Raw genomic sequence first — 25,540 nt, forward strand, 5'->3', positions numbered from 1 at the left:
TGAGAATTTTCCTGAACCCCTTTTGAAACGCGTTGTGCCTGTATTTCTTCTAAGTCTAAAGATAGAATAAATACTAAAATTATTTGCAGAGCTGTGATTAGTATTAAGCATTTTGTAAGTAAGCCATTCCAATGAGAGCCTTTTTTCTAGTGAAAATTCAAAGCCTAAAATGGAGATTGATATATTTTCAAAATTGTGAACTTGAAAGTGTTGAAGCTCTTCTTCATTTTTAAGTACAAGCTCTTTATCTTCTTGATTTTGAAGTTCATGTCGATGATTATTGATGCACAAATTAAGTGAATTGCTAGTTTGGCCAATATGTTTGAGATTTCAAGTGAGACAATTGATTCGGTAGATGACATGATGTTGTTTTCAAAAGTAGCCCTTAAACTTAAAACTAGCTTCAAGATCAGGCAATTTTCAAAAAGAAATCCTGTTTTTGTACTTTCAGCTTTTTACAGAAATCTTTCGACAATCTTCATCTCTCAAAAATTGGTAGGAAATTGGTGGAGGGACATTATCGATAGCCTTGGCTTCTAAAATCCGAGACGAAACCCCAGTGCTTAGTTTTAGGTCTCAGTTCCTTAAATCTGCATTCATTTTTCACATGTGATGCATTTTGCCCAATGTAATCCTGAATGTTGACTTTTTTCGGAACTGGACATTCTATTGTTAGTTTTAGTATAAAAAATTTTGGTCTTTCGACCATAGGATGAAGTTTCCACTGCTGAAGAGTACTGGCTTCATCTCTGTCATTTATCTATGTTGTAACTTTGTTTGTTTGTTGTTTATATATATATATATATTGTTAATGTACTTATTTTATCTTTTAGGTAGATTTCAGGATGGAAGATCAACAGTTTTGTTTAAAATGGTGTGATCATCATTCTAATATGTTAAATGTATTTGGACGTCTGTTGAGAGATGGAGCTCTTTGTGATGTCACATTAGCTTGTGAGGGCTCAACTCTGAAGGCTCATAAACTTGTATTGTCAGCCTCTAGCTCATTTTTTCAAGATCTTTTCTCTGAAAACCCATGCACTCATCCTATCGTTATTTTACCAGAACTCAAGTATGTTGATATCAAAGCTCTAGTAGATTTTATGTACAATGGTTGGGTAAATGTCATGGAAACACAGCTTACAACTCTTTTGAAGGCTGCAGAAATACTGAAAATCAAAGGTTTGGGCGAAGCTCATGATCTTCATAGTAGTACTTATCCTTTAATTCCCGATACACTCGGTTCATCCTCTAATCCTTCATCGTCAAAATCACATTCTTCTACGCTTTTTACTGAAAATAGAGAAAGTTTACCGAAAAATGCTTGTCCACAAAAGAATGAAGACCCATACAATGCTCCATCAATGCCTAGTTCTACTGATGACAGACTGGTAGATTCTTGCAAGCATGATGTATCCACTGGTGATGCTGCATCTGAATTGCGAGTGAAAGAAAATGACAGTTCCTTTGACAATGTTACGGACATAGAGCCTGATACAGTCCCTTCAGTTATGGAACAGACAATGACCACTGAAGATGTTAGTATGTGTATACATTTAATTTCCAAACTATTTTACATTCTATTGTTTCTTTCTCTTTTAAAATACTGTACTAAAACATGATTTTTTTTCTAGTATTTTTTTGGTGGATATAAGTTAATTGTTCATAAAGTTCTATCTCTTACATTAATTCTATTTTAGTAATAGATTAAGTAATGATTCAATATCTCACACACAATATAATTATGCCCAGATACTAGGGCTCGACCGATGGCAATTTTTGGCCGATTGTTGACTGATGGTTCAAAAATAGCCGATTATTTTGTGTTTCAAATGGCCGATGGAAACACATTACTAAAGACGGCCAAAATGTTGATCTTAAATGTTTTTTTAAAGTAACAATAAGTATTCTGTACGTTGATAAGTCATATTTAAAACAATGAATAGATAAGTAACTATGATATCTAGATAGAGGCATCTGACATATTCACATTTCTTATATTTTAAAGAAAATATTATGTCAAAAATCACAGCAAAGTAGAGAAAAATACATGGCCCACATAAATGTGTCTAACAGAAGGAAATATAAAAGAGAAAGAGAGAGGGATTTAAAGGATTGTAACGAAAAGTCACACTAGTACACCAGTACTTCAGGGGTCGCGTTTACGCGCTATAGCGGGTTTTTTACGCAAATTCGCGGAAAGAGGACGCAACTTCCGCAAAAATTCGGGTCCTAGGGACCCAGAAAACCCAAAAGATAGAAAACAAAAAAACAAAAAAAAAAAAAAATTGTGGAAAATGCTGAAGATCCATTTAGTAATTGCTTTTAAGCTTCAATAACCAGGACAATAAGCAGAAAGGAATTAAAATGACCCTATCTCTTTATCAGCTATTCAAACACACCCCTATTGTTGACCAATCAATGGAGTTTTATTAGTGATAAGACTGGAACTTACAGTGACCTCCTGGGCTGAGCTCAGGGAGCAAAATATTGCAGGTACATAAATAGTCCATTGTACTGTAAACTGTATTCTAAGAACAAGCTCTCCCTCAACTTTTATCTTTCCTGAAAACAGCAATCAAGACTAAAAGTAAGAGTGTGGTTTCAATGTAATCTTCAGGATTAATACAAGACAACTGTACAGTAAAAGCATATCTATTTTGCACTCATGTAACCAGAATTATTTTTGAAAATCATGCATCCCCAATAACAGGATAGGAGAAAAAAAAATGGCGAACATTTTCCCGATCGCGCTGAACACAAAGTTCTGAACTTCACACATCTTTCTTCTTAAATTGCTTATGAATACTTGAACTTTATACAAAAGCACTTTAAGCTTGTCCTCTTTCTAGTAATTCATCTCTTTCTGATGGTTTTTTTTTTTATTTGGACTTGCAAAAGTCAGGTATTAATCGACCGCGCCATTTTGAAAATGGCGCGATTTTAAAAATAGCACGGAAGCCAAAACAGATATTTTGAAAGAGTCAAAACTAAGTCAAATGTACTGGTTTAAGATTGCAAATGAGCAGTTTTCACACTCATGTGAGAGAATGGTTCGGTTTTTGCGATCGCGATTTTTGCGTTGGGTTCATTCGCTAGCAATTTTTTTCTTCTATTTCTGTGTAATTCCCAATGATACTTGATGAAAGTTCATGCTGGATAGGGGGAGGGGGCTTTTTGGTATTTTCATCTTGAAAAAATTCCAGGAAAATAAAGGTAAAGAAAGTGCTTTCTGCTTGATCAATCAGAGGCACTTGATTAGTATTTTATGGTAAAATCAAACTTTAATTTTTTTTAAAATAAATTTTGAGTGTGATTATCTCATTGTAACTGACCAAATAGTTTCTCACATAACTAAGTCTTGCAAGTGTATTATTTGAAAATAATTTTAAAATAATAATCATAAAAAATAAAACCAATTTTATTTATTTCATAACTTTTTTAAATCACTATGTAAATATATGTTTTCCCAAGTATTAACCTTTATATATTATTCATTTATATGGTAAGATTTTCTGTTTAAAATTTAAGGGACTCATTTTTTCCACCAAAGGACCCAAATCTGTTTCATTAATGGGTCCCTGGGACTCAGGTTACGGATAGTTGAGCGCAAACGCTGGTACTTAAATGTTCAAAAGCAAAAACGGAAATAAAACAAAACATTTAGATTTACTGTATTTCACAAACTAACCCAAACATTATTCAGTTTTAGTAGTTGCCGCCTTAAGTTCGTTTAAAAATAAAAAATTTACTGTGTGGAAATCATGCCTCTTGCTTGGATTGTGTAGATATCAAATTAAGTAGAAAATTTTTTTACTGTCATTGCCATCTATACCCATTGTTAGTTATTTTAAACATTATTATGTATCTTCGTTTTTTATTTGCTCACATTAGATAAATCTTTGATCAAAATGTGCAAAATTTTTAGAATGGTAGTTACAGTTTAGTTCATGCCAGGTAAAATAAAGTGAAATATCATTACCATCCAGCACAAAATATAAAGATTTGGGTGGTAATGACAGACGGAGGATAGAGAATAAAATTATTTGCTTTGTTTTTTTAATTATATACATTTTTTACCTTCTAATTCAGTACATTGAATTGTTTTTAATATTTTAGATGCAATTTTCTTAAACTTACTTTCTAAAAATTATCTTATATAATTGGTACTTGCTGGGCAGTTGGTTGCTGTTATTTTTAATGGTCAATGGTTCCCAGTTAACTAACATTTTGTAAAGTACATTATATTTTAAATTGATTGGTTTTAAATGTAATGTGTCATAGAATAATAACTACTTCAGACCTTAATGTGCAAGTGATGTAGATTCAAAACAAAGTGTGTCTGAGAATCCACTTTATGTCCAGATCAAAAACAAAAAGTAAATTGATTGGTTCACAGAAGAAGACGAGCACCAGATAGCCACAGAAGAGATTTTATGCATTATTAAAGATCCTCCTATCAAAGACTCATTTCTCGTAGATATTTTTGTTTAGGATAAGAGGAACATAATTCGGTAGATTTAGTGCAAAATAAATACATTAATAATGATGTCATAATATTCTGTTTTGAAAAAAAACACAGCATTTAGCTGTATGTTTGCTAAAAGTTATTTTAAACATTTTCATCCTGCCATGATCACTATTATCCGTCCAAAGCCATTACCGTCCTTGCTACAGAATTGCTTGTCCTCAAATTATTAATGTTTAATTCTTTAAATAAATGTATTTTAAATAGTTAGTTCTATTAGTATTATTTTAGAAAGCATATTTACTTTACGCTATAAGACTTAATTGAATGAGTGAAAATGAATGATGTAATGCATTCAGTATGTAAAAAAAAAAAAAAAATCAATTATTTTTAATTTATTAAGACTTAAAATGCTATAGTTGTTTTTATTTTCTGTCAGGCTATTACTAGTACTTAATTGTAAACCTTAAAACCACTAAACATTTTTTTTTAAAATTTCTACATGGGTTTTTAACATGGGATGGTAATGACACTTTTTGTCCTTTTTACAAACTAAAGTGTCATTTTATGCAAAATAAATGCACTTGTTTCATGAACTATTGTAGTTTTACCAAGATACATATTTTGTCTTTCTAAAAAATGCCAAATTGTATCCTTCCTGAAATGTTCAAAAATTAAAAATTCAATTCAGGATTGCAAAATTCCACATTGCAGGAGGATGACCCTTATAAGCCTTTATTAAAAAAAAAAAAAAAAAAAAAAAAAAATGGAGAGCATCCCCAAATTCCCTCCCTTAACATCATTAAAGTTCTTGTAAAATTATTTTAGGAGCTCAATTTTAAAAATTACTGATCCCATTCATCTCTAACATCTTTGGATACCGTCTAAAGCTGTGTTTTGTTACTTCTATTCTGAAATATTGCTACGGGCGAGTTATTGAACCAAATCCCTTCTTTTAATATTGCCAAAACAGCTTGCAATAGCGTTTCTAAAACTTCTATTTTGAAAAACTGCCTGTGGAGAACCCTAGTAGTAAATCAAAGGTCCTCTAAAACACTGATTTTAGAACTTCAATTTCAAATTGTTCCGGAGGAAAATTGACTTTCGCAATCATAGCTGGGGCCTACAATTGTACTTATAAGACTTCATTTTCGGAAGATTTTTGGGAAAGGAGCACCCCCTGAGTCTTTTCAGTACCAACATCACTGAAGTTCTTCTTGAACTTTTTTAGGACATTAAAGTTCTTAACATTTCTGTTGAAGGGCCCCTCAACTTCCTCCCCCCTAACATCATCAAATATCGCCTAAAATCGCCTAAGAGTGCCTAAATCTTATCCCTTCCCCTAACGCTTTCAAAGATGGTTTGCAATCATGTTTGCAAGTTATTTAATATTCAAGACAAACTAAGTGATAAATAATAGTAATATTAATAAATCATAGGTTCGAATAAAACACTTATAAGTATCTCAATGACTAATATTCATTAGAGCACAAAAACCAGTTCTATATACACACTATGACACAACAGCTGTTATACCAAGTGCCGAATGTTTTTAGCAGAATACTGAACGCGATTATACTTACTGAGTATGCTACGTATAGTTGAATATCATTAATAGTGGATTTTTTTCTTTTTTTTGTCTAAATATGTTTGAATTATCTGAAAGACATAACTGGTTTGGAAAAATAAAAGAATTTATGAAAGTTTTTTAACAATCAATAATATATATATATTAGATTTCTCAACTATTTTCTAAGACGAGCTATGAAATTATAAATAAGGATTTCAGTGGAAAAACTAATCTTCATTTTATGCTTTAAAAGCAAGAAAGAAAATGACTTTTTTGGGATTTTAATCCCCATATAAACCCTGAATTTGACATTTCCCACACTATTCTTATGATTAGTCTTTTAATGCAGTTAAGTCAGTTCAATTAAGGGCAGGATTAGGGGAGGGTGTCCCAAAGGCAGGGTATGTCACCCAAAGGGAGTAGGCAATTATATGCCGCCGCATGGTGTGCAAACGGTGATGGGTACGTATGTCATGTTTACCTGAATACGCCAGAGTTTCAATCAGTCCCAGCGGGGTGAAGCAGCATGACGTAACTACACTTAAAATACAAAAAAATGAAACTTTTCTAAAAAAAAAAAAAGAAACTGAAGGCATGGAACTAGTGATTAGTCGAAGTTCACTTTATTTTTTAAAAATTGTGAATAATATTACGTTATTCTGACACCATCCACCTATAAACTACGATGTTTTTTTTTTTAAATTATTAAATTTTGGTTATAATACTGAAATAAATACATGTTTTAGGGCAAAGCAGGGTATACCCGCTTTCTATATGTTTTGTTGGCAAATGTATTGACTTAGATTTTCTATTTAAGTAGGATAAATAAACCTTTAAAAAGTGATTTTTTCTGATGGCAGTCGGCTAGTCTATTGATTTAATCAATTATTTCTTCATGTTTTATAAACAAATGTGCTGACTTAGATTTTTAATTTAAATTCTCCTGTAATTTTATTTTATTTTTTATAATGGCAGTTAACTATTCAATTGATTTAATCATTTATGTCTTCATATTTGACTGACAAATATACCAAATCACAGAGTCACTTAAACTTACCCGCTTCACCCGAACAGCTTATCCACTTTGGGCCCCCTGTTAGGGCACAGCGGGTTTTTTGAGTGTTTGTAATATTTGATAATAAATATTGGGTTTGAAGTAATGTAAGAATTACTTTTTGCTCTGAAGTTCAAGATCCCTTCTAAGAAATAAAACCAAAAATTTTACGATAAAAACCTATAACTATGATTTTCGATCATTCTTCATTAACCTACCCACTTTGGGTCACTCTTCCCTATATGTCAGAGTTCGTGAGTATTGATTTGTTTAGTGTTGAGTTAAAAAGGGTAGTCTAAAATCAGGAAAATATCAAGGTTTTCAATTTTTTGCTTGAGGAAAAAAATTTTGGAAGTTTTGTCGCTCGACATAGTTGATCCCTCAAATTTGCTCCCTGTTTTTTGTACTAACTTGCTCTAACTAACATGCTAACACATACTGTAATTATTTCAATTTAAGAGCACAAAGTTTTTAAAACTCTCATCTAAGTTAGTGTTTGATTGTCTGCCTGCCAAGTTGTGAAAACTTTGGCAGTGATCCAAAACTTGGCATACTTCCAAAGTCCAAGACTGGTCTTAGTCCCGTTGGTACCCAAATTCGGGCCCTATGCTGTGTTTACTTTTAACTAAGCAGTAAAAAATAGATAAATAAAAGTTAGATTTTTTTTCTGAAAAACATCGGCAATACATCTGCATTTAGATGTTTTTCAAGGCCGATGGACCACTGGTTTCTCCAAGTTAGCATTGTATGACAATGGCTAAATTTTTGAACCATCAACGCCGATGCATCGGTCGAGCCCTACCTGATACTGGTGCAAAAGTTTACTGTAACCAAGCTTTAACTATGCTTGATTGTACAAATACGGTACGCTCCTGAATATCTGTGGAATTTGTGGCACGGTCATTGCAGATAACCAGATTTTGCGATCAATCCCCATGCCTCTGAAAATAGGAAACAATTTAATTTTACATTCTTTGAAGTGGCGGGCTCTAGTAGTCTTGCCACCCGAAGCAAAGTTCACAAGTGCTGTCTTCGGTCATATATATATATATATAATATATATATATATATATATATATATATATATATATATATACACATATAAGTGTGTGTGTGTAATAATTATAAAACAAGTGAAGAATATTGAAAAGACCAAACCAAAAGCCCATAGATGCGCAACGCAGCAAAACTAATAAGCCAAGTAATTATATAACATACAGGCAAAATAACAGAAACTTAGTAAAAACTTATTCTGATGTGCAAATATGTTGTTCACAGGTCAATTCAGAAACAAATTTGGTCTGTTTTTTACAAACCTTTTTCAAAAATCTTAATAGTAAATGTAGCCTGTTCACAAAATTGCATGCCTAAAAACCAGTCCTTTCATAAAATTTCATTTCTAAAAACGGTTCTTTCTAACTTGTAAGCAGAATCAACTCTACTGAACACAAGACATTAGTATTAAAAAAATAAATAAATAAAAATACAGCTCTGAAGTTATTCCCAGAGAAAGATTTAGAGCCAAAGAGATTTCATATGCAAACTGTGATTGCTAAAAATTCTCTTTATGATTTGACAAGATTTTTTTTCCCCACAAAATAATGTATGGGATGCATAATACCCAAATAAAAAGAAAAATAATCACAAATATTTCTTTTTTAGGAAAATTAAAGAAGTTCACAAAAATGATTTTTTTTTCTTCCACAAAGTGCAGACCCAAAAGTAAAAACCTGGATGGATCTCTGTTGATATATTCTGAATGTTATTTTAGAAATTTGAAATTATACGAAAAGCATCAAAACCTATGTAATATGAGACCTCTGGTTCTAAAGTGTACATTATAAGTCTTCTATTGTAATGCTTTTAATAGTTAAAATATTTGCAGGAATCTATGGATAATGCTTATTATAAATATTTCATATTTAGGTTGCAAATGAAGAAAGTGTATCTACATCCTCAAGTATGAAGCTAATGCAAAGTCCTTATTATGCTGAAATGGACGATAGCACTGACGACAATACTCAGACAACAATTTCAGAGCAAAGCTGTGAAGAAACTTCAACTAATTCTCTGAATTACGGTCAATACTCTCTTGCAGGTAAATTTTATATTGATGTGAATTAAGTCTGAAATTCTTTTTAATGAAAGGGAAAACTAAATTATGCTTCTCTTAAAGGGATACATATACAGAATATACCTAGCTAGTAAGTAAACCCCAAACCCCTTGGCAGTGTTGCTCAAAATCCATGCGTGCTGGGGTCAGTCTAGCTGTCCCTGCACACTCCTGAAACTTTCCACATTTCCTTGCTCCAGTCGTTTTGCAACAGCCAATGCACCGTGAATGCATCCATGTTGGTATCGGCAGTGATTTGACATAAAGACCAACCTTCTCAGTCTGATCACCATACCCCTCATAAAATTGTCTGCTTGCTGGAACTGCCTCTGTTGACGGCAATCAGTGCACTCGCTCCTATTACACCTATCCTCTGAGACAAAAACTAAATTTTTTTGATGATTTGTTGGCAGAAATAATGGTAAGAGTATTGCCCATTCTACAAGTTAATTTGTCTTACTTCACTTGTGTTGTAGAGCTGCGCATTTCTCATCATTTCATAGCTCAGTGAGGTGCGAATACCCTGAAATTTACATAAATTTCTGACTACGCCTTTTTGGTGTTGCATTTTCAATGTTTATAACTCATCTATACTGTCTGCCTTTTCACAAACTGATAGTGCTTTTCTTTTTATGCTCACCATCATTGTTTGATTTTCAAGGAAAATCAGAAAAAGCAACATTTGATTTATGAGAAACATATGATTGCCTGGGTGCATCTATGGATTTTTCTTTTGTTAACCAGAAAGAACTAGGCTGGCTTACCACATGGAATAACATGCCTTACCCATGTTCTGTGGGAGATTAAATGAAAGGGCTTAAAATAGTGAGACGGTAAGTTTTATCGTCCAAACCTGTTTTATCGATACTTGAAGAACCTTTTCAAAGAAAGGTGATAATCACACACAGGAGGACTGACAGAATGCCCAAAAGAAAAAGGTTGACTGCTTTATCCTAGAAGACTGACCAGTTTAAAGGTTAACAGGTGTTTGAGTTTTATCCTCTGAAATAAAATTCAACTTATTCTTCACAGTGCATGGTGAGGTTTTAACTATGACAAAATGGCAAAATAAGAAAGCTAGAAACATTTAATTGTGAAATTTTTCCGAGAAGAGGTTAGACATTTTGTTTGTCCCAACCGAAACTTTTGTTTTTATCTGTTATATGCGTGACATTTATAACATAATTGAATCATAAACCAAACTTTATGAACAAAATGTTGGTTTTAGCTGTGATATTATATTAATATTGATCATGTTAAGAGAGATCAACTGTACTTGATAATGATCTCGGTCATCTGAATGATGAGGAATTGTTGCTTATAATTATCACAGCTATTCAGCCTTTAGATCAAGGTGCTTTGAAAAACATGAAGATGAATTACTGGAAAAAAACTCCTAAAATCTTTCATTGAAAGAATTGAGGAAAATAAAAGTGTTCACTTGGTGGCTGAGGTTTGTCAAGAAAAATTATCTATACATAGAATACAAAACATCATAGATGATCCAATGAAGATAAAAATGATTTTAAACTTGATTTTTTTTCTGAAATTGCCAGTCTTAATCATAGATGATTATATTAACTCTAATAATTACTTTACAGTTAGCTCTGAAATATTTGAGTTAATAAACAGTTTTAAGGTTGTTATTAAAATGCTGTTGCTATTATGGTTTTTAGAAAAGCATTTTCATTCATTATTTTCTCGTTTATTGGGTCATTCCACGAAAATGTCAACCTGCAGGCCAAAACTTCAAACTCAATCGATATTAGTGTGTTATGCATAATTTTAGAGATAACATTCTTAATTTTTGAATCACGTAAAAGGTTTTTCGAGATGGATGCCATGCGTAGAATAATTACTGCTTGAAGATCTTCAACAACAACATGTAAATTTTAACTATAAAGCACTCAAAAAGGGGGATATGTAACTTTTTAAGCATTCATTCGATGTCAATAATTTTTTTTTCAATTATTGCTTAAATTTTGAGTTTTCAGTTTCTTTAATTTCTTTTATTGAATTTAAAATTTTTTTTATTGAGCCTAATTTGAATTTCACTTTAAACGGCCTGTTACGTTCGTCACAAAACGTCGCATTTTCCCTTCCACACTTTTTATAGGACTATAAAAAGAAAAATTTCGCTTTATTCTCTTCCCAAGAGCTTTCGAGAATGCATTTAAAATGTTGATTTTTTATTGAATTATTTGCACAATCAGATATCAGCATGAAGAACGTAACATATTGATTGTGACGAACGTAATCGCTTGAAACAAACACATCTTTTGAACGTTTAGTTCAATAAAAAATGAATGAAATATATATTTTGAAATAGTGTTTTTTTCAATGTCACTGTATAATATTTTGTAATTTTTGCAACAATTAACTCGATTTTCAATACATATTTGTGGAACTTTCTTGGGTTACCTTTTACAAAAGAATCGGCAGCTCAAAAAAAAGAAAAAAAGAGAGAGAGAGAGTTAAAGGAGACCAAGAATGGCAGATAAACAAAAAGAAAATGACAGAAAAAACAAGCAGCAGAGCATATGTGAATGTAACGGCAAAAAACACATACACACACACACACAATAAAAAAAACAAGAAGAAAAAATCAGAAGATGAGAACCAATCGCATCGAAGCTACTAAGCTAGTTTTGTATAGAGTTGTAAACCAATGTAACTTCGCCTTTCTCAACATGCTAGGTTTATGGAAAGATTCAAAAAGCATGCTCTTCCTGTAGTCCCAGGAAAAAATAGGCTTTTTTATGTTATCTTGCTAAATAATAATATTGGAATTACTGTGGTAGAAATGAAAGTCAAAAAGTTCCTGGAAGAAGCCTTCTTGAAAAAACAATCCTTACAATGGATATTGTTTTAATAAAGAAGATTACATTTCTAGATAGCTTTCTGGAAAAAAGTTCTGCTTGTGCATGATTAAAAAAAAAGTATTTTAAAGACACAAGACGGAAGAAAGACTTTTTCTCCTTTCTTCTTTATTACGCTCTAAACTGCCATTTCACACTCGCGTTTTCTCTCAAGCCAAGCTCTTGTTCTTTCTGCGTCTGACTTAGGCATATTCATAACATGATTGCATATGTTAATGAAAAAAATAGACTATAAACAGTGAGTAAACAAAAAAATCCTCGAAATCTGCCTTTTAGCTGTTGCCAAAAACAATAAAAAATAATAGTAATAATAAAGTTAATTTTGATAAAAGTAACAAACTAAATTCTAGGCTAAACCTTAGCAATGTGGATTACGCTCTTGAACTTGAATCAAAGAAATCCCCAAAAACCTGCATTATATTTGAAACGTTTAAAGTGACCAAAATCCACAAATATATGCTTATTTAAGCTTTGGAATTAAATTGTTAATTTTATTAGCAAAATTAAATTTAAATGCTATCATTTTTCATTTTTTCTGGCAACAATTAAAAAACAACTATGTCGCTTCCGTCACAGGAAAAGGTTGGGGATCAGAAAATCAAAGCTCTCACATAAAAAGTTTCACTTCAAAGCAGAGGAGAAAAAAAAATTCACAAAGCCAATAAAAAAGCATTTTGTTAATCCATGCTGAAAAATTGTTGATTTAAGTGTTACTTTTATGACAAAGTATCAGTGCTTACTTATTTATTAATATTTAGACATGCAATCGTCTAAAAAAACTACATGAGTCTTCAACGTGATGAACGTAACTTCGGTGTTTTGCTCTTCAATGTTACGTTCGTCACACATCATATTTTGAAGAAATATTCATTTCTGTTACATTATGAGAAAAATGAGTATTATTCTGCATGAAAAATAAAGTTAAGGAATGAAAATAATGCATTGAACTGTTTTTACAATAATATCTACCTAAACTTTAGAGAAATTGAGAGCTGAATTTCATGTTGCACATTCAAGGTTGCAAAAATGTTACGTTATCACACTAAATTAATTTAGTTTCAAAAACCAATTTATGTGATTTATGCTGTGTTTTATTGCATGAATGTTACGCAATAGATTTATTGTTTCACAAAATTCCACAGAACCAAAAGTAAATGATTATTGGATGTTTTAAACTCATGTTATGCAACGAAACTGAGTCTCTGAATGTTAAGTTTGTCACTATGGAATGACCCTATTGTAGAATAATTGCTTTATTGGTTTAGTTTTTGCAGGGTGTAATGTGTTACATTTTCTGGTAGTTGGAATTAGAAACAATATTTCTTATTTGTTATCATTAAATGATGTTTTTTTTTCTTGTTCCAGTATTAATATGTAGATAGTTACATTTAAGCTTTAACAAAGAAAAAAAATAACTATTGAATTCATCAAAAGGGCACATTTTGTGAGTTTGAGCAATGGATTTTTGTAATTAAAGATGATTTTTTTCAAAAGGTGAACCAAGCAAGACAGCTTTTTTGATATACGGCAGAAAATAACACGCACATTATCAGTTTATTCCTTTAAAAAATACAAATTCTTTCTTTATTATATATAGGCATTGAATAATGCATGTCCAGTCAACAGAAGTGTTGGAGAAAATTATGTATTATCACGCAAGTCCTGGAAACTGGGTATTTTATTTGCTTTTAATTTTATTTTCTTTTGATTTGTTTTACTTTTATTTCATTTTATTGATTTTTACATTTATTTTTTGTTTGATTAGACTTCCTGGCTAAAAAAACTAGTTTTGTTACATCTTTTTATGTGTATATTTCTCGTTCTTTCATATACTTCAAACAAAAACTTATTTAGAATGGATATTTTGGGAATCCAATTACATTTTTTTTCTCCAAAGCCTCATAGGAAACTGCTTCTTTATATGAAATATTATGCATTAAAATCGCTCACTTTAGATAATATAGAGGAAAAGGGGGCATATATGAACAAATTTTTTCATTTCTTAATTTTTCAAAAATATTATGGATTACTCAGAGCAAAAGTTCCTGTGATAAAATAGTGATGCCTTTTCTTTGTGCCCTGGAATTTTTTCAGATTTTTAGAAAATTATTTCTTTATTTTATCGAATTTAAAAAAATGTCTTCAATTGTTCACATGTGCCCCTATTAGGGACACATGTGAACAAACCGGTGGCACATATGAGCACAATTGGAAAATGCAAGTCAAGCATTATATTTCAACACTGCCAATGAAAGCAAAATGTGCAATGTTGGTCTCTGCATTGATCAGTGCTTTTGCCTTTGATATATTAATTATTACAATATTCTTCAAGTATTTCCTGATGTTAATTGTAAATATTTTAAATGTTTTTCATATTTTGTAGCAACATTTAATGTTTAATTTAGGTTTACTTGCTATAATGTAACATTTGAATTTTTATTAATAAATTACAATTATTTTAATTAATTTTTTTGTTATGATTGAAATTATGGTATCTTTAATCATACAATTGAAAATATTTTCATTTCTGCCTAAAGTGTACATTTTATGTATTATGTGATGCATACTTTCTGAAATTGCATACACTCAAACCTCGTTTTGTGCGGTCTTTTTTATGCGATTTTTTTTGTGTGACTTTTTTGTGCGAACTTTTTTTGTTCAGTGTATGAAAATCAGATTAGGACTCGATTAACAATAGTATTTATAAAACAGACTAAGTTATTTACGAACGAACGTTTTTTTATGTGGTCCTTATCCACTGCACAAAAAGAGGTCTGGATGTATTTGGGACTTAGCAGGAGAAATTGGCCCGGCCTGTGTGCAGGGTTTGCATGTAACAGCTGCCGTACTCAAGGAGTGCTATCCACCACTGGCTGCTGACCCGAACAGGTTAAATTTCTTGCATGTATAGTTTGAGAAATTTTTGAAGATTTTCTGAAGACCAAAGTATACTTCTCATTTGTGACGACTGTTAGAGTCAAGAGTCAATAAGTAAACAATAACTCTTTGAAAAGTTAAAAAAATTTAACTGCATTGCATGGAAGTAGAGTCCATGTTGTTCAAAAGTGCATGAAATAAAACAACGATTTGGGGTATTTGGAGTCTTTAAAGGATGTTAATGCACCAAGTGATATGTGTGTCTGAAATAGGTCAAGAATCTGAACAAAATATTTCTTGCTAATTGTCCACCTTCTCAAATGCAAAATTCTTTATAGACATATTAAACAAAATTGTAAGCAAATCATTTTGGTGAAACTTCAACAGAGAGGAAGAGTGAGAGAGAGTTGATAGTTGTCTTTCCCAATTGCTATTAAAACAAACAGTTGCTTTAAAGTAGTGGGAAAAAATTCAATGGTCCTTCCTAACCTAACCCAACTAGCCAGTAGCAAGAAATAACGTGTGCTTTGAATCATTCTTTTTTGAAGCTGTTAATTTAAAGGAAAGGAGAAACAGGCTATCACCTGAACAAGTATAGTTAAATGCATCATAATCTACATTTCTATCAAAAAGAAAAAAATAATAACTTTTTTCTATGATATACACAACTAGAAACATTCCAAAGAGTGGTTTTGAAAATTAACAAAAATATATTTAATTAGAAAAAGAACCCACCTAAATCTCTAACTGCTTAGCTTTTGTACATATTTTTCAGCACAACAACAAAACTGAAACACTGCAGCATGTGCATTTTATGTTTGGATTTTGCCTTTTGGAATAGTTTTCAATTTGAATTACGATATGTTTCCACTTCAGGTGACGTCATGTCTTATGAAGCTATGCAAGGTGCTCCAAAACGAGGTAGGAAGCCAGGAAGTCGTCTGTGTATTGTCTGTAAACACATTTTTAATTGTGAATCAGATTTAGAGAAACACATGATAATCCATAAAGATTGTGATTTCAGTGATGTTGTGTCTAAACAAGAAGAAGAAATAGGTAAGAGTTTTTTTTTTGTATTTATGTTATAGTGGTTTTGGTGTTTATATTTGGTAATTATGTCTTAAAAAATTATTTCCCAATTAAAAAATAAGTAAAACAAACCCTCGGTGAAAATCGCTTGTTACAGGATCAAACTCTTCACAAGCTTATTTCAACTTATTATTACAGAAAGTCTTTTTTAATGTTAAATTTTATTTTGATTGTTTATTACTGACATATACTTTTATTTAATCTTTCAACTGTAATTCATTAACTACTTTATTTGCAAAACACACTATTTCACCATTTAAAAACCATTTTAAGGCTAATTATCTTGTTTAAAACTTCATAAAATATTAATTGCTTGATTAAAAAAAAATATTTTGTTTCATTTTCTCTTTTTTCTGCCAACTGTGTTGGAAAAAGAACTGTCTAAAGCAATTATTTTTGGGTCTTGTGGGTGAAAATGTTGAAAACAGTATAAAATATAAAGTAACCTTTATGAATATTAATTGAAAATCAATAAGTTGCATAAAGTCGCCAAAAAATACATCTGTATACCAAAGTTCCGGTACTTTTTCATGTGTTACTTTAAATTACTCGAAATCATGTACAGTCCTTTGATTTTTGCTTTCCACTTATGGGAATATATAATTAAAAAAAAAAAGCTTGCACATCATTCTTGGCACATAGTTAGTATTTGTTAATAATATTGATCATGTAGACATGTTGAAATGTAATTTTAAGTTTATTTTACTGTAATAAGTTTTTTGTTTGCTGCTTTTATACCTTTGATGTTTTCATTTTGAATAATGCTATCTGTATACATCCAATACACAGTGGCAGATCTAAAGGTGAAGGGGGGCAATCGCACCTCCCAAAGTTTTCCAAATTCAAAAAATTTCTGGGAGAAGGCCACCAAACCTCTGCCCCCCCCCTCCCGAAACACATCACAAAAAATCACCTACAACTGTTTTTTACGACTTATAATTCCAAAAGTTTTCAAGGGATAGTCCCCTTTAATGCCATTGAAGATTGTCAAAAAAAATTTACCTAATTTTTTTGGCAAAATTTTTTACCCTTTACCTAATGCAGCGATCAACCAGTTGATCTCAAGCCTATTTTCAGTTGATCGCGACAATATTTTTCCTTGGTTTCTGTTGAAGTATCATTTTCTGAAACAAAATTAGGTTTAACGTACAAATTATTTGAAAATTTTCAACACTTTTTATGTTCAGAGGAACTTTTTATGGTTACTATTTTGTCAATTTTAAAACATGCCATTATTTTTTGGTCACTTTTTTTTATGGGTGAAAATATTGCTATGTGATTTAACAGTGTTCACATTACATTATTTTATCAAATTAAATCTATTTAATGAGTAGTAAAGTCTATTTTGATAAGATTATGCCTATAATTTGAAGTCGGCATAGTCTCAACTTAACCGTGAATGCAACACGACCGTTTACCCCCCCCCCCCCCAAGTGCATCTTCATATTCACCGAACTTAGAAAGTAGATCTTCAGTCAATTTAGGTTGCCAACCGCTGACCTAATGTAACCAGAGTTATCCTACAACGTTTTTAAGACTTCAGTTTAAACAAAACTTCCCCAGCAAGGCTAGAACCTCACCTCTTCCTTACATCACAAAAGATCCTTAAACTATATTTTTGGAACTTAAATATCAACATATTTCCGAGAGGGAAATTTGATCTTCATGCCTTTGCACTAATGTCTTTAAAGAGGACCTTCAATTGCATTTTTAGGACTTCAATCTCTCGAACTTGAACCCTTCCCCTAACATCAATGAACATCCTCTAACATTCTATTTTTAAAGCTTCAATATCAAAAAATTGAGGGACAGCTCCTGACTCCATCCCTTCCCTTAATGCTACTGCCAAAGATGGCAAATATCGCAGACTCAGATTTCCAACAATTTCTGGTGGAAAATTCCGAACCCTGTTTCTTCCCCCAACATCATAAAAGATTATTTACAAAAAACCAGCTGGGAAAATTAAATGCTTCTAAATTTGTGACATTTTCTATGCTATGGTTAATGTTAAATTAAGGGGTCATTGAGCACCCTCTTAAAATTTGAATAGGAAGCTAACACTTTTACAGCATAATACTATTAGTGAGTTTAAAAAAAAATAGGAGGTGTCCTGAACTAGTTTTTTTGAACCACCCTAGGGGGTAGGGGTATTTAATTATCCATTACCAGATTAAGTGGGGACGACTGTACTTTGTTAAGAGCTATAAAAAAAAAATCATCATCGAGATCTAAAATTGAAAATTTTCAAATTAAACTCTATGATCTTTAAGATTCAAATGACGGAAAGTAAATGTTGAAACTGTGGTTATATTTTTTTTTCTGTTACGTCAGTAGCTATCAATGATATCTTTTAGATTTGTTAAAATACAATTCAAAAATCATTTTACTTAAACGCATTCTGTTATTAGCCATTTTTATACTTTTGATGCCTTCTTTTTGAAAATCGACTTCTCTTTGCATCCATTATGAGAATGGGATTTTCCTAATCTTCAATGTTTACAATGCTTTGTTAAGAGGCAAATAAATACTGTGTTTAAAAGTTGTAAACAAAATTCCATGCTCTTTTAGTCCAATGCCAAAAAGCTTTATTCGGAATTGTTGACAAAATTTTGTTCTGTTTTCAATTGTAGGGCTCGGAGCAAGAATGATATGCCACATGATGTGAATTTTTCAGTTGACCAATTTCCAACTTTGAAAATTTTTTGAAATATGTTAATTTTTTTTTTTTGGTTTTATACATTCTTTATTCTGCAATATTAAATAGTGGAGGAGCAAATGGTCATATTTTAGCTTCCGTTCAATTTTTGTGATACAATTATGCAAGTTACTTTTTCTGAAAGGTATTGACATGAGGAAAATGAATTTGGATGTTGCCAACCCCAAGAAGTAGTGCAGGGGGGGGGGCCGTTATAACTGTGCTGGGAGAGGCAATTGGTTTTCCGTTCAATTTTTGTGATACAGTTACAGGAGTTAGTTTTTCTGAAAGGTATTGGCACGAGGAAAACGAATTTGGATGTTACTAACCTCAAAAATGTTGCAGGGGGAGTAGAACTGCGCTGGGTTGCAAGTGGTTTTCCATTCAATTTTTGTGATACAACTACCGGAGTTGGTTTTTTTGAAAGATATTGGCATGGGGGAAAATGACTTCAGATGTTGCCAATGCCAAAACTGGTGCAGAGGGGCAAGGGTGGGAGAAGTTGTAACTGCATGGGGGGGGGGGGAGAAGTGGTTTTCTATTCCAATTTTTGAGAGACAGTTACGGGAGTTTTTCTGAAAGATACTGACACGATTATAATGAATTTAGATGTTGCCAACCCCGAAAATGGTGCGGGGGCAGGGGATCCTGAAATGGGGGACAAGTGGTTTTCGTTGCGATTTTTTTGGTACAATTATTGGAGTTAGTTTTTCTGAAAGGGATTAGCATGAGGAAAATGATTTAGGATGTTGTTGACCCTGAAAATAGCGCAGAGGGGCGGTTATAAGTGTACTGAGAGGCAGGTGGTTTTCCGTTCAATTTTTGTGTTAAAATTACGGGAGTTAGATTTCCTGAAAGGTATGGACGCAAGGGAAACGAATTTGGATGTTACCAACCCCGAAAATGGTGCTGAGGAGGGAAGGGGATATAACTGCAAACATGAAACAGTTACATAGTCAACATTTGTTAGTTTTCAACAAGTTTTCAAAGCTGCATTTGCATTAAAGTGTAGAACATTTATGTACTTCCCATGAGCATTTTGCTAGAACTAGAACCGCCTGTGGGGCATTTTCTATTCTGGTCATCTGGGGAGCAAATCTGCTGTCATGCTTTTCCCAACTATTAGCTGCATCTGGCAGTGAAATCTTTGGACCTGCAATGACATCATTTTGCCATATCCTTGGCCAGTGTTGCCAGATTGGGGGAAATTTCTCCATTTTGGGGAAATCTGGTGCTCTCTGGGAAAATGGGTTTTGAGGGGAATTTTTTGGGGAAAATTTTTTTTCTTGGAGAAAACCTCAAGGAAAAAAGAATTTTTTTCGTATTTAGATTCGTGTCAAGAAGTAGTAGTTACATTGCTTGTATCAATCAACATTGGTTTAGCTTTGCTCAACTTTATGGAATTTCGCATTTCGCATTATGTGGAATATAATGCTACGGAATTCACATTAATGTTCTGCATATGTGAAACAGGTAAAATTAAGTGTGATGAAGAATGTTCTTGGATAAATATATATATAAAAATCATAGTTTAAATGTTCATACAGAAGCAGAGTAGTAAATGCAAGTAGGAAAAAAAAAAACATTTGGCTATTTCTTATCTCTCAGTCAGGCGCTTGTATTTATGACTAGTGGCACCCGCATGGCTTACCCATAGTAGAAAATTAAAAGGTCTTTTGGTTCCCCTGTACATTTACAAATAATGCATGATCAATTTCTCACCAATTGGCTTGCCCAGAGGCTTCGGTTCCACGCTATTATAGATTGGTAATTTACTCATCCATCTTATGATAATTTTGCTCGGGAAAATGTTCTTAAAATTGGAATAGAAAAAGAACAAATCGAATTTTCGAAAAATTGCTTGAAGGTGCACACCCCCATGCTACAAACTAATTCTTTGCCAAATTTCATGAAAATCAACCAAACGGTCTAGGTGCTATGCCCGTCAGAGATACCGACAGGCAGAGAGATATCCAGACTTTCAGCTGTATTATTAGTACAGATAAAGAAAAATAAAGACCAAAAAAAAAAAAAACAAGCGAAAATAGGAAGAAAAAAAAAAGTTGGGGAATTTTATAAGAAAATTTGGTTATTTGGGGGGAAAATTTTTTTTTCAAGAGACAAAAATATTAGAAGAAGTCGATTCATTTTCTGAAAATATTAATGGAAAAATAATTTTTGAATTTGGGGAATTTTGGTTGAAAACTTTGTTTTTTGGAGAAAAATTGGAATTGGAAATCTGGATTTGACCATCTGGCAACACTGTCCTTGGCTTGATAATGTGCTCTCATGACGGCATAGCAAAGAGCTGATTGGTTAGGAAGCATTTTCTCTGAAGTAAACCAAACAGAGCCAGCATCCGATTTAGAACAGTTAGGCATCTAAAGTTTACAAACAAACCACTCCAATGGAGCGAATATATCATCAGATTGTAATCCTAAGTTTGCAAAATATCTATATCAGATTTATGCAAGGCTTTCCAACAAGATGTAGTGAACCTTTCCCTGCAAGCGCTCCTGTCGTGTAGCATCCCAGCAAGTGCATGAAAGCTAGGTAAAGCATTGTAGATTGGTTTGAGAGTAATTTGTCTTTTCGTTTTACTGCTCCCTAACAATGCACAATGCTCTGGTTCCCCCCCCCCCCCATTGCCATACGTCTACCAATTGTGCAATATGCTTCAAAAATCATACCAACACGTCACTTTTCGGCTTTTTGTTGAAAATTTATGACCCCCCCCCCCCCCCCGAAACAAAATCCTCGCTATGGCCTTGCAAAGCACTATTAAAGCAGAAATGAGGAGTTTGTAAAAAGCGGAGTTAATCGATTTGGCAATTGAGGCATCCAATTGGCCATGCCTTAATCCCAGCATAAATGGTTAGTTAGTAAATGTATTTTTTTTCTTTACTTATAACCATAAGTGCAAGACCTTTCGTCTCCGGACGAATTTCCGTCTTAAAGAAATTTCGAGACGAGGACGGGATGGAAAGAAATTCGACTTTCGGTCAGTTTTTACTTAAAAAAAAAAGGAGGAAGAAGGTAAATTGGTTGTTTGGAAACATGCTTTAATCATACCATTTCGTAACCATGAATTCACATCAACATTCTCTCGGTTTTATGGGCTTGTTTCTACCGCCTGCTTTTGGACGAATGGCTTTTAGACTTGTGCTGTTTAGCTTTTTTTGGTAGCTGTGTTACTGCCAACTCAGTGTATTGCAGACTGGAGTTGCTCGCTGTTCTCACAAAGCCCCCAAAACCCCTTTCTCTATTATGGTGGTTTTCTATATTTACGTTTTAGGAACTACAATATGAAAAAGTGCCAAAGAGACACAAACATAGGCATAAAAAAAAAAAGCTTCAATACCACATTTAAAACTAGGTTCATATTGATGCAAAGGTCAAAAGCTTAAAATTCAAATGAAGCACTAATTCCAAAACTGACATAGTAAAAATAACATTTATATGTGTAGAGTTTTTGTTAAGCATGCATGGGTGGAGGGGGGGGGGATCAAAATATTTTCCGTCTTGAACGCAACAAACTTGCACCATGTTTAGAACACACATGGATGATCAGCATATCTTTGTAAATTAATCTGTAGCAATAAATATATCCTCAGGAAATGCAATTAAACGTTTCATCTCATGACAATTCTGACTAGTTAAAAAAGTGATTTTCTAGAAATTTTCTAGATATATTTATAAGTGTACTGTCCTAACCTTCAATCAAAACTTTAGTTACAACTATAAATTATAACAGCATTTCATGGAATGCTAGAAATTAGTTCCAGCAATCAAATTTAAACTACAAATTTATTAAACTAAAATTAAATATTACATTGCTTATCAAAGTTTATCCACTCATAAAAGTTTATAAATATTTTTGAAAAACAATTTTAATTTTTATCTTATAAATGAAAAAAATTGTTTTAGCTAATGTGTAAAATGTATTTCAAAACAGGCTAGTGTATTTTTTCAGTGTCAATGGGTGTGTTATTAATTTCTTAAGTGTGAAAGAGATTATGTAATATTTTGCTGTTTGTGTGCGTGTGTTGTCTCTTGTTATTGTTTTGAACTTTGGCATTGCAGTCAATAGCCTAGGTTAGCAAATTCTTCTGTAATTGTTGTGCTCCGGGTTCTATATTAACTACACAGCTCACAGTAAAGTAACATTTGTCGTCATTGGTTTCTTCTGTGATCAATAAGTTTGCGTTATTTATGTCTAATTGTTTTTTACATATGTAATAAACTCTATCAGAAAAATATTTTTCAAAATTAAACTTTCCGGCAGCAAACTATTATATTATAAAGAAACATAATTTCTTTCAATTACTGTCATACAATGGAAATACTTTTAATGCTTACTAAAAGCTCATTGTTTAATGGTTACTCTGCTATTCATTTTATGGAAGATGAGAACGTATTTCATTGTTAAACCGGAGTATAATAAACATTTATGGTCGTTGAGGTGAGCTTGAGGTATTTTATTTTTTAGTTTCAGAAAGTTTTTTTGTCTTTTTTTTATTAAATACGTTTAAGTATTAATGCCAATAACATAAATTTATTTTTCCTATAGAGTCAAGTTCATCTCCAATAATATCGGAGAAAAATTTGGTTAAGTTGCCTGTATCATGTTCATCTTGCAACTATACATTAAACACTATGAGTGATGCACAAAGTCATCTAAGTATGAATCCTAATTGCCGTACATCTCAGTTCAAATGCCTCCTGTGCCCTAAACTTTTTATTTGGCCAGCAACTTTGATAAAGCATTTTCGAGAACAACACCAAGGTCCTGGTGGAATTGCTCGAGTAACTCAGAGATTATGGTACTTTTGTGACACATGCAAAAAACCATTACTTAGCAAACATGCCCTCTTTCTGCATAGAAGCAAGTTTCATGGAATTGGAACAGATAATGTGTCTGAGTCTTCAGGTTAGTTAGCATTTTCATGTGTTTTTTCTTTCTTGAGTTATATATGTTAAAATGTATTTTTAATGCTTTAGAATTTCAGTTCTTATACTGTGCAATTTTATTGATAGTAGTGTTTCTTCTTACCTTTAAAACAGATAAATTATTTTGTAAAATATTGCTGTAAAAATCTTTATTTGTTCTTGAACATAGTTTTAGTTATGATTCGAAATGAAAACAGTCCGAAAAACTAAATTTTCTGAAAAAAATGGAAGAAAACCGTTTTTTCCGAAGGGGTTTATTTCCGATCCGGAAAAATTGAATTTCTTCAACTTTTCAGGAAGTTTTAATTAAAATTTTCATCAAAAAGTGAAAAAAGAAATTTCTCCAACTTAAGTTCTTATGCTATTTCCTTCTCCCCCCCTTCCTTGTGTGTTAAAAATGCAGTCTTTCTTTGATAATGCAAATTGTTGTATGATAATATAATTTGCATATAGATAAAAAAATGTTTAATATTTTTTGCACAAAAAGTGAAAATTTTTTCACAAAATTATCTCAATAACATCAATTAGGCTAACCGTTAAAGGTGAAAGTATCTCTACATAATATAAAATGAAGTCTCCGAAAAGCGTCTGTTTGTATGAACGCGCAACTCCAATTTAGGCCCATTTTTCACATAAATTCCCAAATATGGGGGTGAAAAATTACTTGCATATATTAATATTACCTATCGTTAGAAAGGGTAGCATTTTCTGAGTTCTATGCAGTTTGTTTCAATGCTGTACCTTAATTACAGCAAGAGTTATTTGAGTTTTTAGCTCAAACTGTTTTAGGCTTAGCTGAAATTTGGCACTACTTTCTTCATTAAAATCATCAGTAAAAAGTGAAAGAATGGTCCCATAGTTTGCTTTTTGACACCATTGGATGGAGTGACATTTTTTACTCCAAATCTACCGTGAACTATGGTCGAAAAGGAAAAAAAGTTACAAGCCTTTTTTAATCAAGGACTTAGACTGAATTGGAAAAAGTCAAAACTCAATAGCTTTCATTTTCAGAGAAAGTTACATTGCAAGGAAGGGAAATCATACTTATTTTTTCTTTCAAAAAATATCAGTCATGTTTGAAAGTGAATAGTTACTATTATTATTATTCCGAGTTTCAAAGGCAATCTAAAATAAAAAATGTAATTGTTATGATCAGACACACCTTACCCAATATTATTGATTGAATGAGGATTTGACTTATTTCTGGTGTTTGACTGAGAAAGCTCTCAGTTATAAAATAAAAAGGCTGTTTCTTTATACTTACCTTTATGTGTATTTCTGTCAAGCAGAAAAAGAAGACATCTGGATTGCATATGTTTTTTAATGCTTAACCCTCAATATGTTCCAAGAGAAACAGAGCTATTAAGAAACCCTATTTTTATTCATGAAAAAAATCAAATTTTCCATTTTTTCCAATTTTTCCAGAAAAAACCGGAAAAAAAAACTTTTTCCCTCCACTTCAAAATACCCAGTTAACTTAATTATAACTTAATTAAAGTTAACTTAATTAAAATATTGTATACCATGCTTATTATTATTAACTTAATTATGAGTTTTGTGTAAACAGTCTTTAGAAATGTATTGCATGTTAAGAGTAATCATATTTGTTTCATTTCTTTTGTAGAAAACCTAAACATGTGTAAGAGAGGTCGAAAGACTGGCACTAGGGTATGTCGTTTGTGTAAAAGAACTTTCACTTCAACTACTGAATATCATAGTCATCTTCAAAACTTTCACAGAAACAAAGAGTTATCATCTTCTTATGCTGTTGAGTCTGCGTCTTCCATGAATGAATCTTTTTCTTCAACTGAAAATGAATCAAATTCCACTCAAAGTGTCATTTAA

General features: G+C 32.1%; 1 protein-coding gene across 1 annotated transcript; it reads left to right on the forward strand.

Moving 5' to 3' along the window:
* The first annotated feature begins 845 nt into the window (after nt 1-845).
* On the forward strand, nt 846-25,540 carry LOC129219165 (zinc finger and BTB domain-containing protein 18.3-like). The gene is made up of 5 exons (XM_054853486.1): nt 846-1,542; nt 12,024-12,116; nt 15,943-16,017; nt 23,316-23,675; nt 25,320-25,540. Exons 1-5 carry the CDS (start codon nt 846-848, stop codon nt 25,538-25,540), a joined length of 1,446 nt encoding a protein of 481 aa, XP_054709461.1.

This window comes from Uloborus diversus, chromosome 3, assembly GCF_026930045.1.
Source record: "Uloborus diversus isolate 005 chromosome 3, Udiv.v.3.1, whole genome shotgun sequence".
NCBI lineage: Eukaryota > Metazoa > Arthropoda > Arachnida > Araneae > Uloboridae > Uloborus > Uloborus diversus.